We start from the raw sequence: 24,279 nt of genomic DNA on the forward strand, positions 1-24,279 counted from the left end.
AAAATTTTTTAAATGTTTCTTTTTGAGAGAGAGAGAGACCAGAGCGTGAGCAGGGGAGGGGCAGAAAGAGAGGGAGATACAGAATCAAGAGTAGGTTCCAGGCTCTGGGTGGACAGCACAGAACCCACATGGGGCTCGAACCCATGAACCATAAGATCATGACCTGAGCCAAAGTCAGACACTTAACTGACTGAGCCACCCAGGCACCCCTAAACTGACAGTAATTCTTTATTTATTTATTTATTTATTTATTTATTTATTTAACATTTATTTATTTTTGAGACAGAAAGAGACAGAGCATGAATGGGGGAGGGTCAGAGAGAGAGGGAGACACAGAATCCGAAACAGGCTCCAGGCTCTGAGCTGTCAGCAGAGCCCGACACGGGGCTCGAACTCACAGACCGCGAGATCATGACCTGAGCCGAAGTCGGACGCTCAACCGACTGAGCCACCCAGGCGCCCCAAACTGACGGTAATTCTTGAAGAAAACAGCATTTTGCAAGAAAATATTTGAAAAAATAGGGGCGCCTGGGTGGCGCAGTCGGTTAAGCGTCCGACTTCAGCCAGGTCACGATCTCGCGGTCCGTGAGTTCGAGCCCCGCGTCAGGCTCTGGGCTGATGGCTCGGAGCCTGGAGCCTGTTTCCGATTCTGTGTCTCCCTCTCTCTCTGCCCCTCCCCCGTTCATGCTCTGTCTCTCTCTGTCCCAAAAATAAAATAAAAAACGTTGAAAAAAAAAAAAATTAAAAAAAAAAAAAAAGAAAAAATATACCCCTAAATTAGAAACAGGTCTGCTGGGGGCACCTGGGTGGCTTAGTCGATTGAGCGTCTGACTTTGGCTCAGGTCATGATCTCATGGTTCATGAGTTCAGTCCCCACGTTGGGCTCACTAATGTCATCTTGTAGGCGCAGAGCCTGCTTCAAATACTCTGTCCCTTTTTCTCTCTGCCCCTCTCCCACTTACGCTCGCTCTCAAAAAAGAAATAAAATATTAAAAAAAAAAAAAAAAGAAAGAAAGAAACAGGTCTGCTATCAAACAGTACGTATAGTTAATGATACTAATTTACTACTACTGGAGAAGGGAAGATAAAGACGAGTTCTCTCAGTGGATTTCCATCTACTCTGTCTTCATCAGAATCACCCATGTTGAAGATGAATGCAAAATGGCATTTTCCCTCTCTAATGCCCAAATTCGCAAAATTTAAAATAAACTTCTACCCATTATATGTCTAATGTGTTTTCACATTTCAGAAAAAATGGAAACGTAGAAAACCATAAAGAAGAAAGTTGCTTGCATTTTCTGATATTAAAACAAATCTGAAATCTCTCAAATACCAAATTCCTATTTACATTCATGATGTAGATACATGCTTGCTAAATGAAAATGATCTTATTTATTCATAAAGATCACTGACTAAACAAAATAAAACAATTCTTCAATAAACATATCAGTATATATTTCTCCACAAACTTGCATCGAGAACTCTGGTTAAATAAAATCCAAGAAGTAGAACTGTTAGGTCAAAGGATATGTACACATTACAATCTGGTGTTTCCGATTATACTTACACTCAAATACGGCAGAGTTATTTATCAGTTTCCCTACCCTCATAAACAATGCACATCGAGACAAGAACTATGGTCTTCCATGCCTCAAATTTTAACTCTTGTTCGCTAGAAACTTCCATTCTCCCTTTCTCATGGCTGCTATGTACGGCTCAGAAATTCACTTTATTCAGTGACAGTATATACACAAAAACAATTTCCTATCCTCCTCTGCCTAGTCCTCCTGGTAAAAGCTTGATGTTGACTCTGAGTACCTCACTCTCCCCTGAGAGTCCTGAGCAACCTGTGATTCCAGACATCCAATCTTTAATTCTTGTGAAAGCAGAGAGGCACGCAATCTAAAATGTCATTTATGATCAGTAATAATTAAGAAGACATTATTCTATTATCTGTTGATGATTTTCATTTCCTCAAAGATAACAAAGTTAAATGACAACTATACAAGCTTCAAATTCTGACTGGCTATTTTGTGCTGTGCTGTGTTCTGCAGTAGGCAGGAAAAAGATAAAGATACCGACCTTCAAGAATCTAACACTCTGGGGCGCCTGGGTGGCTCAGCTGGTTAAGCATCCGACTCGATTTCAGCTCAGGTTATGATCTCATGATTCGTGAGATCGAGCCATGTGTTGGGCTGCTTGTGCTTCTCTCTCTCCCTCTCTCAAATAAACTTTCAAAAAACAAAAAAGGAATCTTACACTCTAAGACGATGTCTAGACAAACCTAGACAATCTAGACAAATTATACCTAAGCCATAAGATTTTTATCAGCTGCTCAAGATACTTTTTCAATTGAATTAAGAAAGCTCCTTGTTTTGGACCTGAGGAGACCATGCAGAAGCAACAGGGTACCACATAAACCATGAAAAGTTTATTACACATTGTGGCTACAGCCAGTCTTCCACAGAGCAATAATGGTGATTATGATGGTGGTGATGTTTATATTCTGGAATCCTAACCTAAAATTTGTTTAAAAGGATAAGAATATAAGGCTTTCCCCAAAGCACCCTGCCATTAAAGGACTGCTTGAACACTATGTGCACCTATGTCTTTCAGACTTATCCTACAGCTGACATCACATTTAGGTTCTGGAATAGGTTCTCTGGACTTCTTAAAAAGCATAGTCAAGGGTTAAGCAATGAGGTAGACAGGATCCTTACCACAGATGCTAAGAGGGCCAGGTCTGCAACACGGATATAATGGTTTACCTACCACCACTTACTTTTCATAACAAGACAGACTTAAAGAACGAATCATCAGGTCCAAAAGCCCTTACTACAGGAAAAATTTGAGGCCAATAATCAACAGGTATCTAAGAAAATGCTTTTAAGACACAATGAAGCGTAACTTCAAAGGCTGTGATCCAGATCCCAAGGTTGGCAAACAGGTAAGGACTGGCTCTTTTTAAATGACTGACTACCTGCACCAGAGGCTTGGAAGAGACATTAACCATTACATGTACGATGCTGTGATTAGCTTATAAAAGGCCAAGCTCTTTGTGTTCAAGATGTGGAAAAACTGACACTGGAACACATATAAGACACATCCATGACTGAGGCACCCAATCAAGTAAGTAGTTCCTACTTGCCACCACGTATGTAGCATTGTAGCATCATCTTTTAGTATAATAGTACAGTCTATATGCTTAACTTAGTTTTTAGTTTAGGTCTGTCCATTTGACCTGAACATATAAATAGAAAACGTGGGGCGCCTGGGTGGCTTGGTCGGTTAAGTGTCCGACTTCGGCTCAGGTCATGATCTCACGGCCCGTGAGTTCAAGCCCCGCGTCGGGCTCTGTGCTGACCGCTCAGAGCCTGGAGCCTGTTTCAGATTCCGTGTCTCCCTCTCTCTCTGCCCCATCCCCACTCATGCTCTGTCTGTCTCTGTCTCAAAAATAAATAAACGTTAAAAAAATTAAAAATAAATAAATAAATAGAAAACTTATGTGAAAAAATAAAATATCAAAGAACCTACCTATCCAACAAGTAACTCAACAGCTTTGTTTTTAATCTCTGATGTTTTTTTAACACTTACAGTCATATATACATCGTAATGCTGTCTATCTGCAGCCAGGTGGTCTGGTTCAATTTCTCAATCTGCCATTTAAACCTGTGACACTGACAAGTTACTTTATCTTTTTGTCCTTCAGTCTCATCTGTAAAATGGGGATAATAACAGAACCTACTTTATAAAGTGATTGTGGGGATTAAATAAAATACATATAAAACAACTGGAATAATATCTGTCACAAAGGTTCAATGAATGTTAGAATTTTTGAAAACCAAGTTCAATAAATACAGTCTATCTGTGAGACTGAATACAGTATTATATACCCATAACAGGTCTAGCAGCTGCATAACAATTTTACAGTGCTTTAGAGTGTTTGTAGCATATAAGCTATTACTAATGACTTAAGGCACCGTGCATGAAACATGCTGCCTCTCTCCTTACCAACACCACCCCCCAAAGAAGTGTTCCAAAGACACTTTCTTTGTTCAAGTCCTATCCAGCTCACAAACACAAGGTGAATCACTAAGTGTCCAGAATTGTCCCAGTCCTGGTTTACTTTCTCTCTGCCAGCGGAATCAGAAGGAACAAAGAGTGGTCTCTATACCACTTTGAAAAGCTTATACTATCCAGTGAGTATTGTTGCTCACACACTACAAAGGCATTCAAGAATGTTTTCTCCTACATTCCATGTGGCACTGAGGAAATTCTGGGCACTTGATAATGTCCCTGGAGAATAAAAAGCCAGTATTCACCGAATTACCGCTCTTTGCTGCCAAAGAACAATGGGACTTGAGTAATTTTCTCCTGTTATAGCAGAAATAGATAGGGCATGACTTCAACATTAGCAAAATGTGAAGATCACTCCAATGTGTACTTGTTCCATGCATCAGCCTGTGGGCTGGTCAGCATGGCTCCAGGCTTTGGCCGGAGACTATCCCTAACCCCTACCACTTCAGCTGTTAGAAAATGAGAGCAGATGAGAAACAGATGAGGAAGTGTGGCTCTGAACTATTCCCTCTCAACTTGGAAAAAATAAAAAAATAAAGCCTCAAATGTTTAATAATTCAAAACAAATTACTGGTAAATGCACCCAGTAAACCCCTTGAATTTCAAAGACGGGGGACCTCACCTTATTTATCAAGCACTTAGTAAGGGCCTTATTCTAGAATATATTCAGGAATATGTTCAACAGTGACTGAATGAATGATCATGTATTCTACATAATTTCTATGTTCAACACACGGGTGTCTTGCTAATTATATTCCAATATACTCTCTTAGTTCTATGGATGACAAAAAACACATTACTAGTTTTTCCATTCCAAGCAATCTGTTAAAGGAAACATTACTTATAAACAGATTCTAAGCTATCAGGACGGTAAATTAAAAATGTACTTTCGTGTTTTGGGTACATTTTTAAAACCATTTGTCAGATTCTCATTCTGGCAGGATTCTTATGACTAGCCACATTACTTCTTGAGCTTAAAATGAATCTGTAGATTCTAGTTTCTTCCAATTAAGTAATAAATGCATATGGCTCTCCAACATTATTAGTTATATATGTCTTTAAGAAAATTATGAAATATGTTTTCATGTTCCATCTGGACAAAAATAACTTACTTTCCTACTTCTTAAAATACCCCACTGGTAGGTAAAATGACTGTTTCCATATTACCTGGCCAGATCCAGATTATTTTTTCCAGCAAAGGACCTAGTCACACAGAATACACTAACTCTAGCCAATCTAAATACAGGGTCCCCTAAAAAACCTAATAAAGCAATGCTGTGATGTTAACTACTAAGATCAAGTTATTTCTGAAAAGATTTAGAGCATGAGGAATTCCAGTATCTGTCATACATTTTCTGCTTTAGAAAATCTGTGTCCGTTTCTGAAAAGGGAAATATGCACAAACGTCCTGGGAGCTGGGTGTGTGTCTGTGTGTGTGATACGAGGACCAAGTCTCCAAATCTGTCTTAGCCTAAAAAAGACAGATTCAGTACCCACACTGGGGGTGAAAGAAGAGGGGCCAATTTTTGAAATAAAGACTTAATACCCTGTAATTCCTTATATAAACAGTTGTTAAGACAATCATGATTGGTAGAGAGGTGAATTAAAGAAGCAAAGTTTGTGAACAAAAGTTGAAGAAATTTCTTTAACACGAAGGGGACAAAAACCCTGCATCCCCTCACATGCACCACCCCTGCACACAGCCACACACACTTGTTCCCTCTGAGTGGAACACACCCCACAGTCTCTCCAAGGTTGACTAAATGCCAAGTTTACCTGACCTTGAGGGTCAGCAATTGTACATCTTCTGAGTTCAAACATTTTGTTAGACACCTGAGATGTTTATGCTTGAATTTTACCGCTTCCAGCATATCATAAAAGATACCACCATTCATCTACAGCCCCCAAAACGACAAACCAGGGACAAAATGTTTTCACTTTTGCTTACCGTCAATGCATAGAGCAGATGCAAGTAAGTAATAAAAAACAGAAACTTTTTCATCCCAGAGTTCCTCAATAGAAAATACAGTCTACAAAACCAAGAGTCACCTGCCTGGGAACCAGATCTTGTGTTTCAGTTCTAGAATTCTAATGAGTGACTCCATAATGTTCTAGAAATCTGGTGAAGACCAGAATTTCCTAAAATACTGTTTGCTGGATACTGGTATGTAGGATGCTAACAGATACTCAAATAAATTGGGAAAGTCTGGATTAAAATAAAGCTAAAATGGTTACTTTACTTGAAAACACTCACAGGGCTTTAATATGGTAGTAACACTATAAATTTCCAAGATAAAATTCCATTATGAGACCTAGAATAAACTAATTTGAGCAAGATCATGAAAGAGTTTGGAAATGCTTCAAAGAAGGCTGTTTTGTATTTTTTCTGTCACAACATTATTGAATACCTCATATCAACTTCTAAGAAGTTCTTACCTGATATGTGTTGCAGGCAGAGATTCATACTGGCGCGACAAAAAGAGCTCTCTATGTTTCAACTGATGTTTCTGTTTATCAGTCAAGTCCGCCTCAATTGTTGTTTCAGATTCTTCCTCAATTTCTTCTACACAAATAAAATTCAAAGAATGCATTATTATTTTTTTTTAATTTTTTTTTTTTTTAACGTTTGTTTATTTTTGGGACAGAGAGAGACAGAGCATTAACAGGGGAGGGGCAGAGAGAGAGGGAGACACAGAATCGGAAACAGGCTCCAGGCTCTGAGCCATCAGCCCAGAGCCCGACGCGGGGCTCGAACTCACGGACCGCGAGATCGTGACCTGAGCTGAAGTAGGATGCTTAACCGACTGAGCCACCCAGGCGCCCCCAAAGAATGCATTATTACAAAGCACATTATCTATCTGGAAATTAAGACAGACCAACCTTTCATTCAATATTTTCTTCAAACCAACTGATTTTATTATTTTTTATTTTAAATTTACATATTTAATTTGGTATTTGAGTTACAACCATAAAATAACATTAACCAGGCCACAAACAAAGACGAAGAATTCCAATTTTAAAATGGCAGATGGGGGCACCTGGGTGACTCAATCAGTTAAGTGTCTGACTTTGGTTCAGGTCATGATCTTGCAATCCCTGAGCTTGAGCCCCGTGTCGGGCTCTGTGCTGACAGCACAGAGCCTGGAGCCTGCTTTGGATTCTGTGTGCGTGTGTCTCTCTCTCTCTGCCCCTCCCCCAATCATGCTCGCAGGCTCACGCGCTCTCTTTCTCTCTCTCAAAAATAAACATTAAAATATTAAAATAAAATACAATTAAGATGTACCAATATTTCAATGACAGTAAAAATGGAAGCAATAACGACAAAAACTTTTGACTAAAAAAAGTTTTAGAAGATGGAAAGCAGATAAAAACAAAAGAAAACAGAAAGTATACGCTTAGCCAAGAGAAGGAAGTGACAATCTATATATGTATAGACAGATGCAAGGAAGAGGCAAGCACAAAGCTTGAGGTGCCTTAACCCTCAAGATACCAAAAAGTACAGTGAGAAAGGAGGAGGCGAGAGACAAAGCCAGGAGGAAAGGTTGAAAGTCCATCTACAACACTGTAACTAAATCCCAGAATGCTCTATTTTAAAAAGAGAACAATCAGAAAACAAGAAATAAGATAATACTTTTTAATTTGATAACACAAACAAAAAAGCTAATAGAAGGATTATAAGGTACTAATTAGGAAATCTCCCAGAAATTTCAACACTAAGACATAGAGATAAATACGTGACAACCAACAGATTTTAAAAAATTAAAAGATACTTTATAAAGTCCAACATCCCAGGAATAAAAGTTCCAGACAGAAACAATAGAGAAAACACATTTCATTATCTCTTTTGGTGGGGAGAGGGAGTGGAGGAAGACTTATCAAAGAAAGATTCAAGAACATTTCCCCTTACTGAGGAAGAGGACCATCCAAACTGAATTTCTGGCACACCTAATTTATTTAAGTGCTAACATGAGATCACGAACGCTTACAGAAAAGAAACATAGGTCACATGCAAAGAAACTAGAATCAGTGTGGAATTATACATGAATAGTAATACTATTCGATCCTAAGATGCTAAAGCAATGCTATCCAAGAGGGAAAATGACAGTCAACCTAGAACCATACTTGATTTTTTTGTTTTGTTTTTAATTTGAGAAAGAGAAAGTGCACACATGAGCAGAGGATAGGAGCAGCGGGGCAGAGGGAGAGAGGATCCCAAGCAGGTTCCAAACTCAGCACAGAGACCAACATGGGGCTCAGCTCTGGGATCATGACGTGAGCTGAAATCAAGAGTCGGACCCTCGGGGCGCCTGAGTGGTGCAGTCGGTTAAGCGTCCGACTTCAGCCAGGTCACGATCTCGCGGTCCGTGAGTTCGAGCCCCGCGTCAGGCTCTGGGCTGATGGCTCGGAGCCTGGAGCCTGTTTCCAATTCTGTGTCTCCCTCTCTCTCTGCCCCTCCCCCGTTCATGCTCTGTCTCTCTCTGTCCCAAAAATAAATAAAAAAACTTGGAAAAAAAATTAAAAAAAAAAAAAAAAAAGGTAGACATTCAATTAAAAAAAAAAAAAAAAAAAAGAGTCGGACCCTCAACCGACTAAGCTACCTAGACGCTGTGCTTGTAAACTGTAAATTATTTATCAGTCTGGAAACAGAGTAAGAACAATCTTTCTTTCATTCAACCACGATTTATTAAGTGCCCAAACAGGCACTAGTTGAAGTGTTGGAAACAAGCCGTGAGCAGAAGTTATTGAGAAGCAGCGTTGGAAGCAAGGGACAGGAGATAGCAAAGTTTTACATAAGTTTAAAAAAAACTGTATTTAGGGGCACCTGGGTGACTCAGTCAAGCATCCAACTTTGACTCAGGTCATAATTTCATGGCTCGTGAATTCGAGCCCCAAGTCAGGCTCTGTGCTGACGGCTCAGAGCCTGGAGCCTGCTTCAGATTCTGTGTCTCCCTGTCTCTCTGCCCCTTCTCCACTTGCTCTCTTGGTCTCTCTCTCTCTCAAAAATAAACATTTAAAAACTAATATTAGCGGCATCTGGGTGGCTCAGTTGGTTAAGCTTCTGACTTCGGCTCAGGTCACGATCTCATGGTTAGTAAGTCTGAGCCCCAAGTCGGGCCTTGCACTGACAGCTCAGAGCCTTGAGCCTATTTCAGATTCTGTGTCTCCCTCTCTGTCTGCCCCCTCCCCCGCTCACACTTGGTCTCTCTCTGTCTCTCAAAAATAAATAAATGTCAAAAAAAATTTTTTTAATTACACTAGTAATAAAAATTTAAAAGCTGAATTTACTAATCTTATTAAAGGGGTGTCTGGGTGACTCAGTCGGTTAGGCGTCTGACTTCAGCTTGGGTCATAATCTCACAGTTTCTAAGTTCGAGCCCCATGTCGGGGTCTGCACTGACAGCTCAGAGACTAGGGCCTGCTTTGGATTCTGTCTCTCTCTCTCTCTCTCTCTCTGCCCCTCCTCTGCTGCCCCTCTTCCGTTCACACTCACTCTCTCTAAAATAAATTAAAAACAAAATCTTTTTAAAGAAAAAAAATGACCAGTGTCATTTACAGATATAATTCAAAATAATTTTAGATACAAAAATTTCTTAATATAAAAGCTCTCAGGGCGCACAGATCCTCTGCAGTCTTACTTGGACCAGACTGTGTGGGAACATCAGGGGCACTGAGGACTCAGCCAATGATACTACTGGAAGGGGGTGGTGGTGGGGGTGGGGGTTGGCTCTTCATGCAGGAAGAGTTTAAGTTTAGGACTCAGAGACTTTAATTTTGGGACACTGATGGGCAACACACACACAGAGACACAGAGAAATATATACACGTGTGTTATATTTCTCCCTATTCTTCTAAGTTCCTATTTGGGGACCCGGAACCACAAAAGGGATTTTACCACATATAATTCTCTAGTTATAGCAGAGCTTTTGAACTGCATAAGGATAATGAATGGGCTAAGCATCAGATCTTTTCTACAGTGCTTTCAAATTTTTAAAACTCTTTAATTGAAAATGAACCTGAAAAACTGACTTAGAGAAAGATTCACCTAGCTCCAAAAAAAGACTAAAATGATTTAAAATTCTTTGAATATTCTTTTTAATGAACTACTCAAACAGAAACACAGCCCTAAAAAGCCATTTACTTGCATAGGCATTTCACCAGTGGAATCAATGAAGTTACTGCTGCATTAGCAATATCAGCACCAGCAAATATCACGTATCAAATTATACCCTTTACTTAATTAGGATTTGATAAATTGTTGTTCCGTAAAACACAATCTAACTGAATTCTAATGTGTACCCTGTACAGCTAAAACCACAACAAACTTTACCAATAAGAGCAGCAAATCTTATTCCCTTATACAACCTCTTACTGCAGGGTGAAAAGGCCTAGAATCTCTTACGTGCAACCACAACAAAAACCGAAATCACAACTGTACCTAAAAGTCACCTTTCAAAATGTACTAGTTAAATTTCATTTACATATTTTTATAAATTTACATTGGCTTCTGAATAGGAATGATTCTCAAGCCATTAAATCCTAAAAACATTAAATGGTCACAATGGCAAAACCGGCATTTAGGCAATGAAAAATTTAAAAAGACCTAATTATCATCAGAAATGGAGTACATGGTAATATATTCCTAATTTTTCTTAAACCGTTTTACCAAGCTGATGAAACATCAAATTTGCTACCTTCTAACAGTTATTGAAATATAAGTCCCATACTCTATACCATGGTAAGAGAGACTGATACCAAATTAGTTACTATACTTTCTTTACAGCTGGAAAACTTTCCATACAGTTTATTAGTAATAAGGCACTGACTGGAAGCATAGAGGGGAGAAAGAGTAGAGAAGGAAACTGAACAATGGGGATTGTATAAAACTTTAAGGAGCAATGTAAATATCAGTATCTTCTGGGACACCTGGGTGGTACAGTCGGTTAAGTGTCCAGCTCTTGATTTGGGCTCAGGTCATGATCTCATGGTTTTTGAGTCCTGTGTCAGGCTCCATGCTGACAGCACGGAGCCTGCGTGGGATTCTCTCTCTCTCTCTCTCTCTCTCTCTCTCTCTCTCTCTCTGACCCTCTCCCCCTCTCGCGCCCGCTTGCTCTCTTCTCTCTCAAAATAAATAAACTTAAAAAAATACTAATATCTTCTGTTTTAGTAGTATGGGCCACATAATACACAACCCACCAACGCTCTTACAAATTTCAAAGTTTTAGACTGCAGGATGAGAAAGAAGCCATGGCCAAAAATCTCAGCAAGGCTAATTACACATGCAGGCTGAGAGGGGATGGGACAAAGTGAGTACAAACAGTGTCCAAGAAGTGGGGATCAGAGAGCAAATCAAACTAGCCAAATAGTCCAGAATATCAGAACGTCCAGCTATGGGATTTGGGAGATCAGTCTTTTCAGCAGTAGGTTACAATCAGGAACTTGGGCAAAGCTCTAAAGAATGGGCATGTGACATACACAAGACCAGAGCCAGCCACTGATGAATTAAGGTATCTGAACAAGGGACAGAAGGGAAGGAAGGAGCAGTCATTACTGATTCTAGGTACTTCTGGACTTGAAACTGGGTGTTCTTCAGAATAGATTGGCATTCTAATAATTCCTACCAGTTAGTTGGGAGGTGTGGAGGGGGAAGTAGACAGGAGGAGAGCCCTCCACAGACTTTTCCCAAGCTTCCTTAGGTCTCTATTTTAATGGAATATCAGCCCACAATGATAAGATGTTACTGGTACAGACCATACAGAAAAGCAGGTGGTTAAAAGTTTTTGTCTGTAGATGCATTTAACAAGTATCCAAATGTTTGAAGGCATATTATTGGGACTGAAAATAGCTCAGTATTGATGTAACTCAAGTTTGCCTAGGGAGAAAAAAAGTTTTGAAAAAAGGAATAAGCAAGTTGAATAAAATTAGAAGGATTTTGTGACAATTGAGATTTCAGGAAACTATCTGAAGGAAGAAAAACAGTTTGACAGTTTAGAGACAAATAATCAGTAAAGAAAAATCAGTTATATTTCCATCATTAGCAATGAAAAATCCAAAACTGAAATTAAGAAAACAATTTTGGGGCGCCTGGGTGGCTCAGTCGGTTAAGCATCCGACTTCGGCTCAGGTCACGATCTTGTGGTCCGTGAGTTCGAGCCCCACGTCAGGCTCTGTGCTGACAGCTCAGAGCCTGGAGCCTGTTTCAGATTCTGTGTCTCCCTCTCTCTGACCCTCCCCCGTTCATGCTGTCTCTCCCTGTCTCAAAAATAAATAAACGTTAAAAAAAATTTTTTTTAAAAAAGAAACAATTTCATTTACAATGGCACAATAGGAAAAAAATACTTAGAAAAATATTTAACAAAGGACAAAACTTGCATACTAAAAACTACAAAACACTGTTGAAATAAATCAATCAATAAATGGAAAGACTACGTTCACAGACTGAATGACTTCCTATGGTTAAATGGCAATTCTCCCTAAACTGATCTACAGATTCAATGCAACCTCTACCAATATTTCAGCGGTCTTTTCACAAAAATTGACCAACAAACCCTAAAATTCATTCGGACATATAAGTGACCCATAATAGCCAAAATAATTTTTAAAAAGAATTTAAAAGGACTCTCACACACTTCCATATTTCAAAGCTACAGCAAGACCGTGTGGTATTAGCATAAGGACAGGCATATACATCAGAGGAAGAGAGTCTAGAAATAAGCTCATACATTTATGGTTAACTGATTTTGGACAAAAGTATCAAGACAATTCATTCACGGGATGCCTGGGTGGCTCAGTCAGTGTCTGATTTCAGCTTAGGTTCCTGAGATCGAGCCCCACAACAGCTCTGCTCTGACAGTGTGGAGTGGAGCCTGCTTGGGATTCTCTCTCTCTCTCTCTCTCTCTCTCTCTCTCTCTCTCTCTCTCTCCCCCTCTTTCTCTCTCTGTCCCCCTCCCCCTCATCTCTCTCAAAATAAACATTTTTTTTTAAAAGACAATTTGTTGTGGGAAAATATCTTTATTCTACAAATGACACAATTTTTTTCCTACAAATATCAAACTGGTTATGAAGAATGAAGAAAGAATGAAGTTTCACTCTCACACCATATACAAAAATGAATGCAAAATGAATCAACCTCCTAAATTTAAGAGCTAAAATTATAATACTTTTAGATAAAATACAGGTATAGACCTTCATGACTTTAGACTAGGTAATGGTTTCTTTACTATGGCACCCTAAAGCATAAGCAACCAAAAAATATTTATGAATGGAATATTAAAATTTTTGTACTTAAAAGGACACTATCAAGAAACTAGAGATGGGGCACCTGGCTGGCTCAATCAGTAGAGCATGTGACTCAATCTTGGGGTTGTAAGTTCAAGCCCCATGTTGGGCACAAAGCTTACTTACAAAAAAGAAAATAAAGTAGAAACAATCCACACCACAGAATGGGAGAAAATATTTGCATACATGTTTCTGGTAAGAATTTAGTATCCAGAATATATAAAGAATTCTTACAACACTTAAAAACAAAACAAAACAAAACAACCCATTAAATAGTGGGCAGAGGATTTCAACAGACATTTCTCCAAGAGATATACAAATGGCCCATAAGTAAATGAAAAGATGTTCAACATCATTAGTCACTAGGGAAATGCAAATCAAAATATACTGAGATATTTCAAACCAACTAGGATGACTACAATCAAAAAGATATAACAAGCATTGGCAAGAATGTGGAAAATTGGAATCTTTGTACATTATTGGTGAGAATGTAAAATGGTGCAGCTGCATTGTTAAACAGTTTGGCAGTTCTTCAGACTGCTAAACATAGTTACCATAAACCAAGTATTATTCAGCCATAAAAAGGAATGAAGTGCTGATGATTTATTCTACAACATAGATGAACTTTGAGACATTATACTAAATGAAACATTATGAAAGTGAAAGACACAAAGGGCCATATACTATATGATTCCATTTATATGAAAAGTCCAGAATGAGCAAATCCAGAGACAGGAGGTAAATGAGTAGTTGCTAGGGACTGGGTGGAGGGGAAATGGGGGAGTGACTGATAACAGGGATGGGTTTCTTTTCGGAGTGATAAAAACGTCCTGGAATTAAATAATGGTTATGGTTGCACAAATTTGTGACTATACTAAAAGTTACCAAATTATATACATTTTTTATTAAAAAAAAAATTTTTTTTAACGTTTATTTATTTTTGAGACAGAGAGAGACAGAGCATGAACAGGGGAGGGTCAGAGAGAGAGGGAGACACAGAATCTGAAACAGGCTCCAGGCTCTGAGCTGTCAGCACAGAGCCCGACATGGAGCTCGAACTCACGGACCGCGAGATCATGACCTGAGCCGAAGTCAGCCGCTTAACCGACTGAGCCACCCAGGCGCCCCATTTTTTAAAAGACGAATTATAGGGGACATGAACTTATCCAAAAGCAAAAGAGCTAAACTTGAGAAAAAAGTCAAATAAAATGCAAAAGGTCAGCGGAGCCACCATCTTCCAGGAATGCATCAGAAGGACCAGCACAAAGGGAAAGAGGCAGCACCTGCTGTATGTTCCCTAGGCCTTTAGAAAACACGGAACTGTTCCTGTGGCCACATCCATGCTCATCTACAAGAAAGGTGATGTTGCAGACATCAAGGGAAGGGGCACTGTTCAAAAAGCAGTGCCCCACAACTATTACCGTGGCAAAACTGGAAGAGTCTACAGTGTTGCCAGCATGCTGTTGGCACTGTTGTAAATCGGCAAGTTTGGGGCAAGATTCTTGCCACGTGAATTAATGCACGTATTGAGCATGGTAATAAGCACTCTAAGAGTAGAGACAGCTTCCTGAACCGCGTGAAGGAAAATGATCAGAAAAAGGAGGACGCCAAAGACAAAGGTACTTGGGTTCAACTGAAGCCCCAACCTGCCCCACCCGGAGAAGTGCACTTTGTCAGAACCTGTGGAAAGAGCCTGAGCTGCTGGAACCCATTACCTATGAATTCATGGCATGATAGTTATTTTAAAAAAAAGGGAGAGAAAGAGAGAGAGAGAGACCTCTGGACTGTAAAAACATACACAAACACACAATGCAAAAAAGGCCAAAAGAATAAATTTCAGTACAGTCATGTAATGAAATTCTATTCAGTAGCTAAAAATGCATGAATGATTCCAAGTACGAACATGCATGGATCTCAAAAACTTGATGTTGAGCAAAAAAGCAATCTGTAGAAGGATACATATGTACAATAACATTTATTTTTTTAATGTAAAAGCAGTGCTCTATAAAAATACACACATGTATAGCAAAAATATAAAAACATGAATGGAAAAAACACACCAAGTTAAGACATCAATTCACCTATGGAGAAACTAGGAATGGAATGGGGTTGGGAAGGCATACACATGACACTATAAGAATCTGAAGCAAATCTGTGAAAATATTAAGAGAAGACAAACCTGGCTGGTAGATTCATATTAACACTACATTATTGCCTCTTTTCTGCTTCCTAAAAATACTTTGAAATAAAAAGTAATAGGACCCAATAGAAGGGTAACAGTCCTTGTCCCTGTACCAAAACTCGAATCCAGGTTAAGCTCTATTTTTTTTCCTTCATGGCAATAACATCTATAGTTGATAATCATGTCTTTCTTTTTTTTACGTTTATTTATTTTTGAGAGAGAGAGAGAGCAAGTAGGAGAGGGGCAGAGAGAGAGAGAGGGAGATACAGAATCTGAAGCATACTCCAGGCTCTGAGCTGTCAGCACAGAGCCCAACTCAGGGTTCGAACTCATGAACCATGAGATCGTGACCTGAGCCAAAGTCCAACGGTTAACCAACGGAGCCACCCAGGTGCCCTGATAATAATTTCTTTAACCTATATCTTTGTTTTCTTCATCTGTTTCTATCACCTTGCAAAAATGTAAATTTCAACTGGCATTAACCAATTTCTGAAATATATGCAAATAAATATACATATTTATAAATATTAAATATACAAATAAATTTTGGTTTTGAAAATTAAAAAAGGAAGAGAGCAAAATAGAAAAGTAGGGCGGCTTGGGAGATCAAAATCAGGCAGGAACTAAGAGTCCAATGCTTTTGTAAACAAATGCTCAGTCAGTTAAGCATCCAGCTTCAGCTCAGGTCATGATCTTGCAGTTCTGGAGTTAGAGCCCTGCGTTGGACTCTGTGCTGACAGCTCTGAGCCTGGAGCCTGCTTTGGATTCTGTGTCTCCCCCTCTCTCTGCTCCCCCCCTGTTCGTGCTGTTTGTCTCTCTCTCTCTCTCAAAAATAAATAAACATTAAAAAAAAAATTTATTTTAATGCATGAGGGGCCCCTGGGTAAGCTCAGTTGGTCAGGTGTCTGACTCTGGATTTTGGCTCAGGTCATGCTCTCAGTTTGTCAGGCTCTGTGCTGACAGTGTGGAGCCTGCTTGAGATCCTCTCTCTCTCTCTCTCTCTCTCTCTCTCTCTCTCTGCCCCTCTCCTGCTTGCTCTTTCTCTCTCAAAAGAAACTTAAAAAAAAAAAAAGAAAGAAAGAAAGAAAGAAACACATGATATAAACAAGAGAGAATACTGGAGTAGATGAAAAGTTACCAGAAGTAAGAAGATCAAATGTAAACTTGAAAGAAGTCTCTGAGATATGGTACCTGATCTATTCAGACTTTCGCCAATCTCCATGCAGCAGAATCCCCTGCTCTTTGCCACAAAGCAGAACCCACATGAGCTTACGTACTTGTGACAGAATGTCTTGCACTACAGTCCACCTGATTTAGAGTCCCTTGAGAACAAAGCTGGGCCATTTATCTTTGTATTCATGCTCTTTTACTCATGGGGATTCAAGAAATGTTTATAAGAGACTGGGTAAGAATTATCAGGTAACACAAGTGAGTGGCTGCAAGGACAGACAGATGCACAAAGTTAAGACATAAACACTACACAGAGTAACTACCAAAAAGTTACTGTTCAAGGGGCTCCACTTTTCACAATTCTTTCAAGATCTAACAAGGTGGATGGGAGATCAGGCTTCAGAGTCACACTTGAATCCAAAGTCTAGTATCAAATGCTCCCAGTTATGTGACCTCGGGCAAGTTATTTAGTTTTTGTAATCCTCAGTTTCTTTATCTGTAAAATGTGTACATAATTCTTCCTCCCTCATAAGGTTACTGTAAGGATTGAGATAATGCACATAAATTGCTTAGCACAATGTCTAACACAGAATTAGATTTTAAAAACTGCTATTACTGGGGCGCCTGGGTGGCTCAGTCGGTTGAGCGTCCGACTTCGGCTCAGGTCATGATCTCACAGCTTGTGGGTTCGAGCCCCGCGTCGGGCTCTGTGCTGACTGCTCAGAGCCTGGAGCCTGTTTCAGATTCTGTGTCTCCCTCTCTCTCTGACCCTCCCCCGTTCATGCTCTGTCTCTCTCTGTCTCAAAAATAAATAAACGTTAAAAAAAAATTAAAAAAAAAAAACTGCTATTACTATATATTTTTTGTTATTACTATTTTTTGTTTGTTTTTTATTTTTTGGTTTTTTGGAGAGAGAGAGGCAGAGGGAGAGGGAGGAGAGAATCTTAAGCAGGCTCCATACCCAGCATGAAGCCTGACACAGGGCTTGATCTAATGACTGTGAGATCACGACCTGAGCCAAAATCAAGAGCTGGAGGCTTGATCACTGAGCCACCCAGGCACTCTGCTATTACTATTTCTGTTTTTTGGGTTTTTTTTTGGTTTTTTTAATGTTTGCTTAGTTTTGAAAGGTAGAGAAAGAGAGAGAGAGAGCAGGGTAGGGGCAGATAGAGAGGGAGACACAGAATCCCAAGCCGGCTCCAGGCTCTGAGCTGTCAGCACAGAGCCTGATGCAGGGCTCAAACTCACCAACTATGAGATCATGACCTGAGCTGAAGTTGGATGCTTAACCAACTGAGCCACTCAGGCACCTCTGCTATTACTATTTCTTAAATGAAATTTAATATGATCTTCGACATCTGGAAAACAATTCCTATATTCTAAAATAAGGTTCTTGGGGCACATGGGTAGCTCAGTTGGTTGGGCATCCGACTTTGGCTCAGGTCATAATCATGGTTCATGGGCATGGGGCCTGCTCTGGATCCTCTGTCCCCATCTCTCCCTGCCCCTTCCCCACTTGTTCTCTCTCTCTCAAAATAAAAAAATAAGCTTTAAAAAATAAATTACCAAAAAAATGGCTCTTCATTATGAAGGCAAGTCATATTAAAATAAAAACAAATTAAAAATCTGTTTTCACTTTTTTTGAAAAAGATTTTATTTGTAGGTAATCTCTACTGTTTTTAAGCTTTTTAGTCTCAGAACTACTTATATCTTAAACCCTAAGACCTCAAAGAGCGTTTGTTTAATGTGTTATATCTACCAATACTGTATTAGAAATTAAAATGAGGAAATTTTTTTTTTCCTGAGAGAGACAGAGACAGGGAGAATGCCTGCGCAAGAGGAGGGGAGGTGCAGAAAGAGTGGGGGCAGAGGATCCAAAGCGGGCTCTGCGCTGACTGCAGCAAGCCTGATGTGGGGCTCAAACTCACAAACCATGAGATCATGACTGAGCCGAAGTCAGACGCTTAATCAATTGCGCTACCCAGGCACCCTTAAAATGAAGAAATTTTAAAACACAAGAAATTACAAGCACACAGTCCACATTATCATGAGAGTGATGATGCCATTGCATGTCATATAGTCTCTGGAAAATCTCAGCTACGTACTCATGAGAGAATTAGTGGAACAATTAAATGACAACTTAGAGTTATTATGAAAATTGTTCTGTCCTCCAGACCACCCTGAAAGACATTCAGGAATGACTGATCTCTGCAAAAGAATTACTAACTGAAGTCTAACCTGAAAAGAAAAATAAAAACTGCCTGAAGCAAGACTTTTTTACTTTATTGAATTTAAGAAACCTGCTACAAATTTTATCTTCACATTGTATGATATAATGACTCATAAGTTGTTCTACAGCAAGTTAGGATCCCATCAGAAATTTAAGCTATTTCTGCTTTACATTTATTTATTCAAAGAACACTGCATCTGGCAAAGGCTGCCCAATCTTATAATATATTCAAAGTCCATCTGGAATTTTATACAGCCTTAACATGCCACCATGCATTTTCCCACTTGCTATCAATTTTTAAATTTAAGTAACAAAACAAAAGGATTAGAAGTAACCAAATTTTCCAGCATCACCAGACCACCATCCTCCCCAAATCATTACGGACACAGAAGCCATTATCTTCCTACGACGCAACTCACCTTTCTCCTCTGCTTTGATTAAAAGAACAAAAACAAAACACAAAATCCCCAGTCACTTTCAATCACCAATGGAATCACAACTAAACTTTCATGGCTAAGAAATTTCCCAATGATCAGTCCTGTCATATGTTGGCCCTATTCCCCTCCCAACCCTACCCTTTTCCTGGGAAAGAAAAGAAAGGAGAGAAAGGAGAGAAAGGAAAGAAAGGAAAGGAAAGGAAAGGAAAGGAAAGGAAAGGAAAGGAAAGGAAAGGAAAGGAAAGGAAAAGAAAGGAAAGGAGAGAGAGAGAGAAAGAAAGAAAGAGAAAATTTATTCATGTGCCTACCAATGTGTTCTGAGGATATCTGTGAGGAAGACATAAAAGTCCTGCCCTGATATGGGGCACCTCCGGGCCTCAGCTGGTTGAGTGTCCAACTCTTAATTTTGGCTCGGGTCATGATCTCATGGCTCCAGAGTTCAAGCCCCATGTAGGGCTCTGAGCTGACAGTGAGAAGCCTGCTTGGGATTCTCTATCTCCTTCTCTCTCTGACCCTCCCCCACTCGTGCTCTCTCTCTCAAAATAAATAAATATACTTATAAAAAAAAAAGTCCTTCCCTGATAGATTATAGTTGACCCAGGATCACAGATAAAAATTTATTATCTCAAGTGTGGTATTATAAACTTCTGTAGGGTGCTCCAGAAGCATGACAGAGGAAACTAATGTAGCCTGAGGGGCCAGCAGAGCCTTCTGTGAAGAAGCATAGGTTAAGTGAGACCTGAAGGAAAGGGGGGGTTGGGGTGGGTGGGTCCGCATCATTTTTAAACTAGAGAACGCAAGACTGCACAAGGCTGGCCCAGGCCTTATCTGTACTTGAACTTGGCTAGACCATGAGAATTTCCTTCTTCAACTACCTTCACATCTTGTTGACTATATCAGTGGAGAGCCACATTTAGGGTGACTGGAACTGTCCTGGTTTTAAAACTGAAAGTTCTCTGTTCAGAGAACCCGTCAGGATGGTTGGTCACCCTAGCTCTCATTTTACTCAACCTGAGTATGACCCTTTGGTCTAATGAAAGAAAACTTACGGTCTCATAATGGTGAAAATTTAAAAGACTAAAACTACCAGATCTCATTAAGAACATAAACCACCTGGAATTCCCATACATTAACAAACAAAGTAAAAACTGGCTGGACCACTGTGGGAAATTTTTTGGCAATATCTACCGAAGTAAATTTACACCCACCCCATAAATCAACAATTCCACTTCTAGGTATTTACCCAAGAGTAATGAGAGTTTAAATACACCAGAGGACTTGTACAAGATGTTCCTAGCAGCTTTGTCATAGGAGCCAAAAACTGGAAACCACTCAGATGTCCATCAACAGAAGAAGGAATACTACTGGGCCAGAGAAAGGAACAAGTGATAACAAGCAAGAGCACCAATGGATCCCATAAGCAGGGAGCTAAGGGAAAAAGTGAAGTAAAAAAGGGCAAATACTGTAGGTACTCCATCTAGATGAAATTAAAAACTTGGCAAAACTAACAGATGGTGGGTAGACATCTGAACAGTGATTACCTGCGGGAGGCAGAGGGCAGTAAGGACCAGGAATGGGCATAAGGAATCCAATAGGGTATTAGAAAGATTCTCTATCTTGAGCTGAGTAGTAGTAATATGGAGGTTTTGTGGGTTTTTTTTTTTTAATGTGTATTTATTTTTGAGAGAGAGAAAGAGAGACAGAGCGCACGCACAAACCGGGGAGGGGCAGAGAGAGAGGGAGACAGAGGATCTGAAGTGGGCTCCATGCTGACAGCAGAGAGCCTGATGTAGGGCTCCAACTTCCAAATGGTGAGACTGTGACCCGAGCCGAAGTCAGACACTTAACCAACTGAGCCACCCAGCCACACCCAGAGCTGAGTACATTTTATGTGTACATAAAAATGTACACATGTTTAGAAAATTTACTGACCTGCACACTTCACCCATTCCATTGTATTTTATATCTTGACTTAAAACAATTTTTTTTAAAGAACTAGGACTTATGCTTCTGGACAAATGAATTAACAGGGACCAGATCTACCCTCCTGTCGGAAACAACCAAAACAATTCAAAATTAATAAACAATTTAAACAGCAGACAGCAGACAAAATACAGGAAACACCAGTTTTCTTAACACTGGACCACTGGGCATCAGGTGATGAAGAAGAGTAATTCTTGAGAGACAGGAAGCAAACAAGAGATGAGCCCCCTAACATTACTTAACTGCCTTGAGAGAATTTCCTGGCAGCAATAGAAGGAGAAGAAACTGAGGCAAAGCCTGGCAGAGTCCCAGAGTTAGGGAGACAAAGCTGAGCAACCAGGGAGATCAAAGCAACTAGAGAGCAAAAGACAGTACCAAAGAACAAAGAAAACTTAGACACTGGAGGGGGTGATCCTCGATCTCAATACCAATCAAAGCACATGAAGAAACTACCAGAAGCCAAGGAAAGAATCATTAGAAAAGAATCAGAAGGAAGAGTGCCCAGTGATCACACAGGGCCATGAACAGATTTGTTCCCAAACAGCTACACTGGAAAAACTCATAATTCACAGCGTATTGGGTAGAGTACACAGAAAAGTCTTGCCTAAGTAACGGGGAACAATTAAGCCCTAGATTGAGCTCTGACTGCTCCATGTTCATTTAGCAAAGATATGAAAGTCATAAACACAATAACCAAAAGGATCAAACTGTTACCAAGTAACCTGAGTGCATCCCAGAACAAAACTCAGTTAAGATTTACAGGAATAGGAAAATATCCAGGACGAAGAAAAGTAAAATTGACCAGGTCTACCACACACCTAATAGAAGGCCTAAATTCAAGACTGCCCATACCAACTGTAGGCAGAGTGAAGGCACCAAAACTCTTACACTACCTATGTGAATATAAAATGGTACAATCATGTTGGCAAACAGTTCATGGTTTCTTAAAAAGCTAAAAATACCCCTATCGCATGGATAAAGCCATTCTACTCCAAGAGAATGTATGTCTGTACAAAAACTTGTAAACAAATAACCACAGCAACTGTATGTGTAGTAGCCAAAAGCTGGAAACAAGTAAAATGTCCAATAACAGATGAGTGAATAAATAAATGGTGGTACATCCACACAATGGACTGCTACTCAACAATAAAAAGGAACAAATCATCAGTGCTGACAGACATACTGTGTTCATGGATTAGAAGACCTAACATTGTTAAGATGTCAATTCCCCTCAAATTGATTAATGGATTTAACGCAATCCCAATCAAAATCCCAGCAGGCTTTTTCTACAAGCTGACAAGCTGATACTAAAATTCAGATGGAAATGCAAATGATCCAGAATATAGCCAGCCAAAAGAACTCTGAAAATGAGAAATCAAAGTTGGAGGGCTAATGTTACTTGATTTCAAGTATTAAAAAGCTACAATAATCAAAAGCAGGTTATTGGCAAGAAGAGCAACAAATGGATCAGCGGAACAGAACGGAAAAGCCAGAAACAGAGCCACACATATGCGACCAACTGATTTGACAAAGCCACAAAAGCAGTGCAAACGGAGAAAGCGCAAACCTTTCCGACACACGGTGCTGGAGCAACCGGATATGCACACGCCCCTCGCCCCACAAAGAAAGGAACTTGGGTATGGATGACTCGCACTACATATAAAAATTAATTGAAAGTGGGTCGTAACTTAAATGTTAAATCTAAAACTATGAAACTTCTACAATACAGGAGAAGACTAAATGACAGCAAAGCATGAAAGTAAAATTGATTCATACTTTCTGGAAGGCTCTTTGGGAACATGTATTACTAAAAACCTTAGAAACTGTATACACATGCTCTCTGAATCATACAAAAAGAAAAAAAAAGACAATCCCCCCAAAAAGGTACATTTATTTACTAGGACAGTCACTGAAGCGTTTTTTTCGATTCCTTTTTCTCTGTAAACTACTAAACAATCAAAAATAATTCTACAATGGTACACTCTATTTACAGTTGTGAATTATGTGACATATGAATTACCAATATAAGAAAGATGAGCCATCCCATACTATAAAATATAACCTTTTTCAAAGCTTTAAGCCATATGGAAACCAAGGACCAGAAGATTTATAGTCTACCATGGACAAAATGGAAATAAGAATCAATCACAGAGTAGAGGATTACAATAACATTTCTTACAGACATTTTCTGCAGTTTATTTCCCTCTGGGAGCCTTTCACTAATGAGCTTCATAATTTCTCAAAATTTCTTATAATCCTGTCATCCTTTCCTATCCTATTTATAGTCATTTATATGAAAAGATATACAGTCATAAGCAAGTTTTTTTAAGTCTTTTCAAATAAGGGAAAATAAAGAAAACATTTCCCCAACTATACAGAGTACTGAGTAATCTGAAAACAAAGCTGAAGTAATCTGAAAAACAAACCTCAACAAAGGAAATGGACTTGCTACTTAAACTAGAAAAACACAACAAAGGAGTCAACCATATTACACCTGAAAGGCAAAATAAATTATATAAAAACCGGAAATAACATCTTTTATTTTTGCTATCTCTAGAGATGTCTTTCCAGTATCCTAACCTTTAATAATTTTTCGACCAGGTTGAAATTAATTCCTGCCAGGAAGCATAGTTTCACCCACATGCATTTCCAATACTCTTAAATGTAAAAGCAAGTTCGGCCAACCAGCTATTTTTACAGCCTTGCCACAAAGACTCACAAGTCCCCACAGAATGAAAATATTCATGCAGCTTTAAAGACTAATGTCAAGAGTGGGAAAAAACACAAGACAAAGCAAGAGATCGTGGAAAAAAAAATTGTGCTAAAAAGAATGAATTTATAAAAAATCTTTATTTATGCAACGAAGCTACATAGAACCAAGATATTGTATCAGATGGTGTCCAAAGCTATACTTTATTCCAAG

General features: G+C 39.3%; 1 protein-coding gene across 5 annotated transcripts in view; it reads right to left on the reverse strand.

The window, feature by feature from the left end:
• MTA3 (metastasis associated 1 family member 3) overlaps nt 1–24,279 on the reverse strand; it is a 225,305-nt gene that overhangs the window by 113,537 nt on the left and 87,489 nt on the right. For all 5 annotated transcript variants that reach the window (XR_006215907.1, XM_042982073.1, XM_042982071.1 and 2 more), the window contains exon 4: nt 6,514–6,640. Coding sequence is in view for 4 of the 5 variants with exons in the window: in XM_042982073.1 (XP_042838007.1) it covers nt 6,514–6,640 (127 nt within the window). In the remaining variant the exon portion in view is untranslated. The remainder of the gene's footprint in view (nt 1–6,513; nt 6,641–24,279) is intronic.

The sequence above is a fragment of the Panthera tigris genome, chromosome A3 (genome assembly GCF_018350195.1).
Source record: "Panthera tigris isolate Pti1 chromosome A3, P.tigris_Pti1_mat1.1, whole genome shotgun sequence".
In the NCBI taxonomy this organism is placed as follows: Eukaryota; Metazoa; Chordata; class Mammalia; order Carnivora; family Felidae; genus Panthera; species Panthera tigris.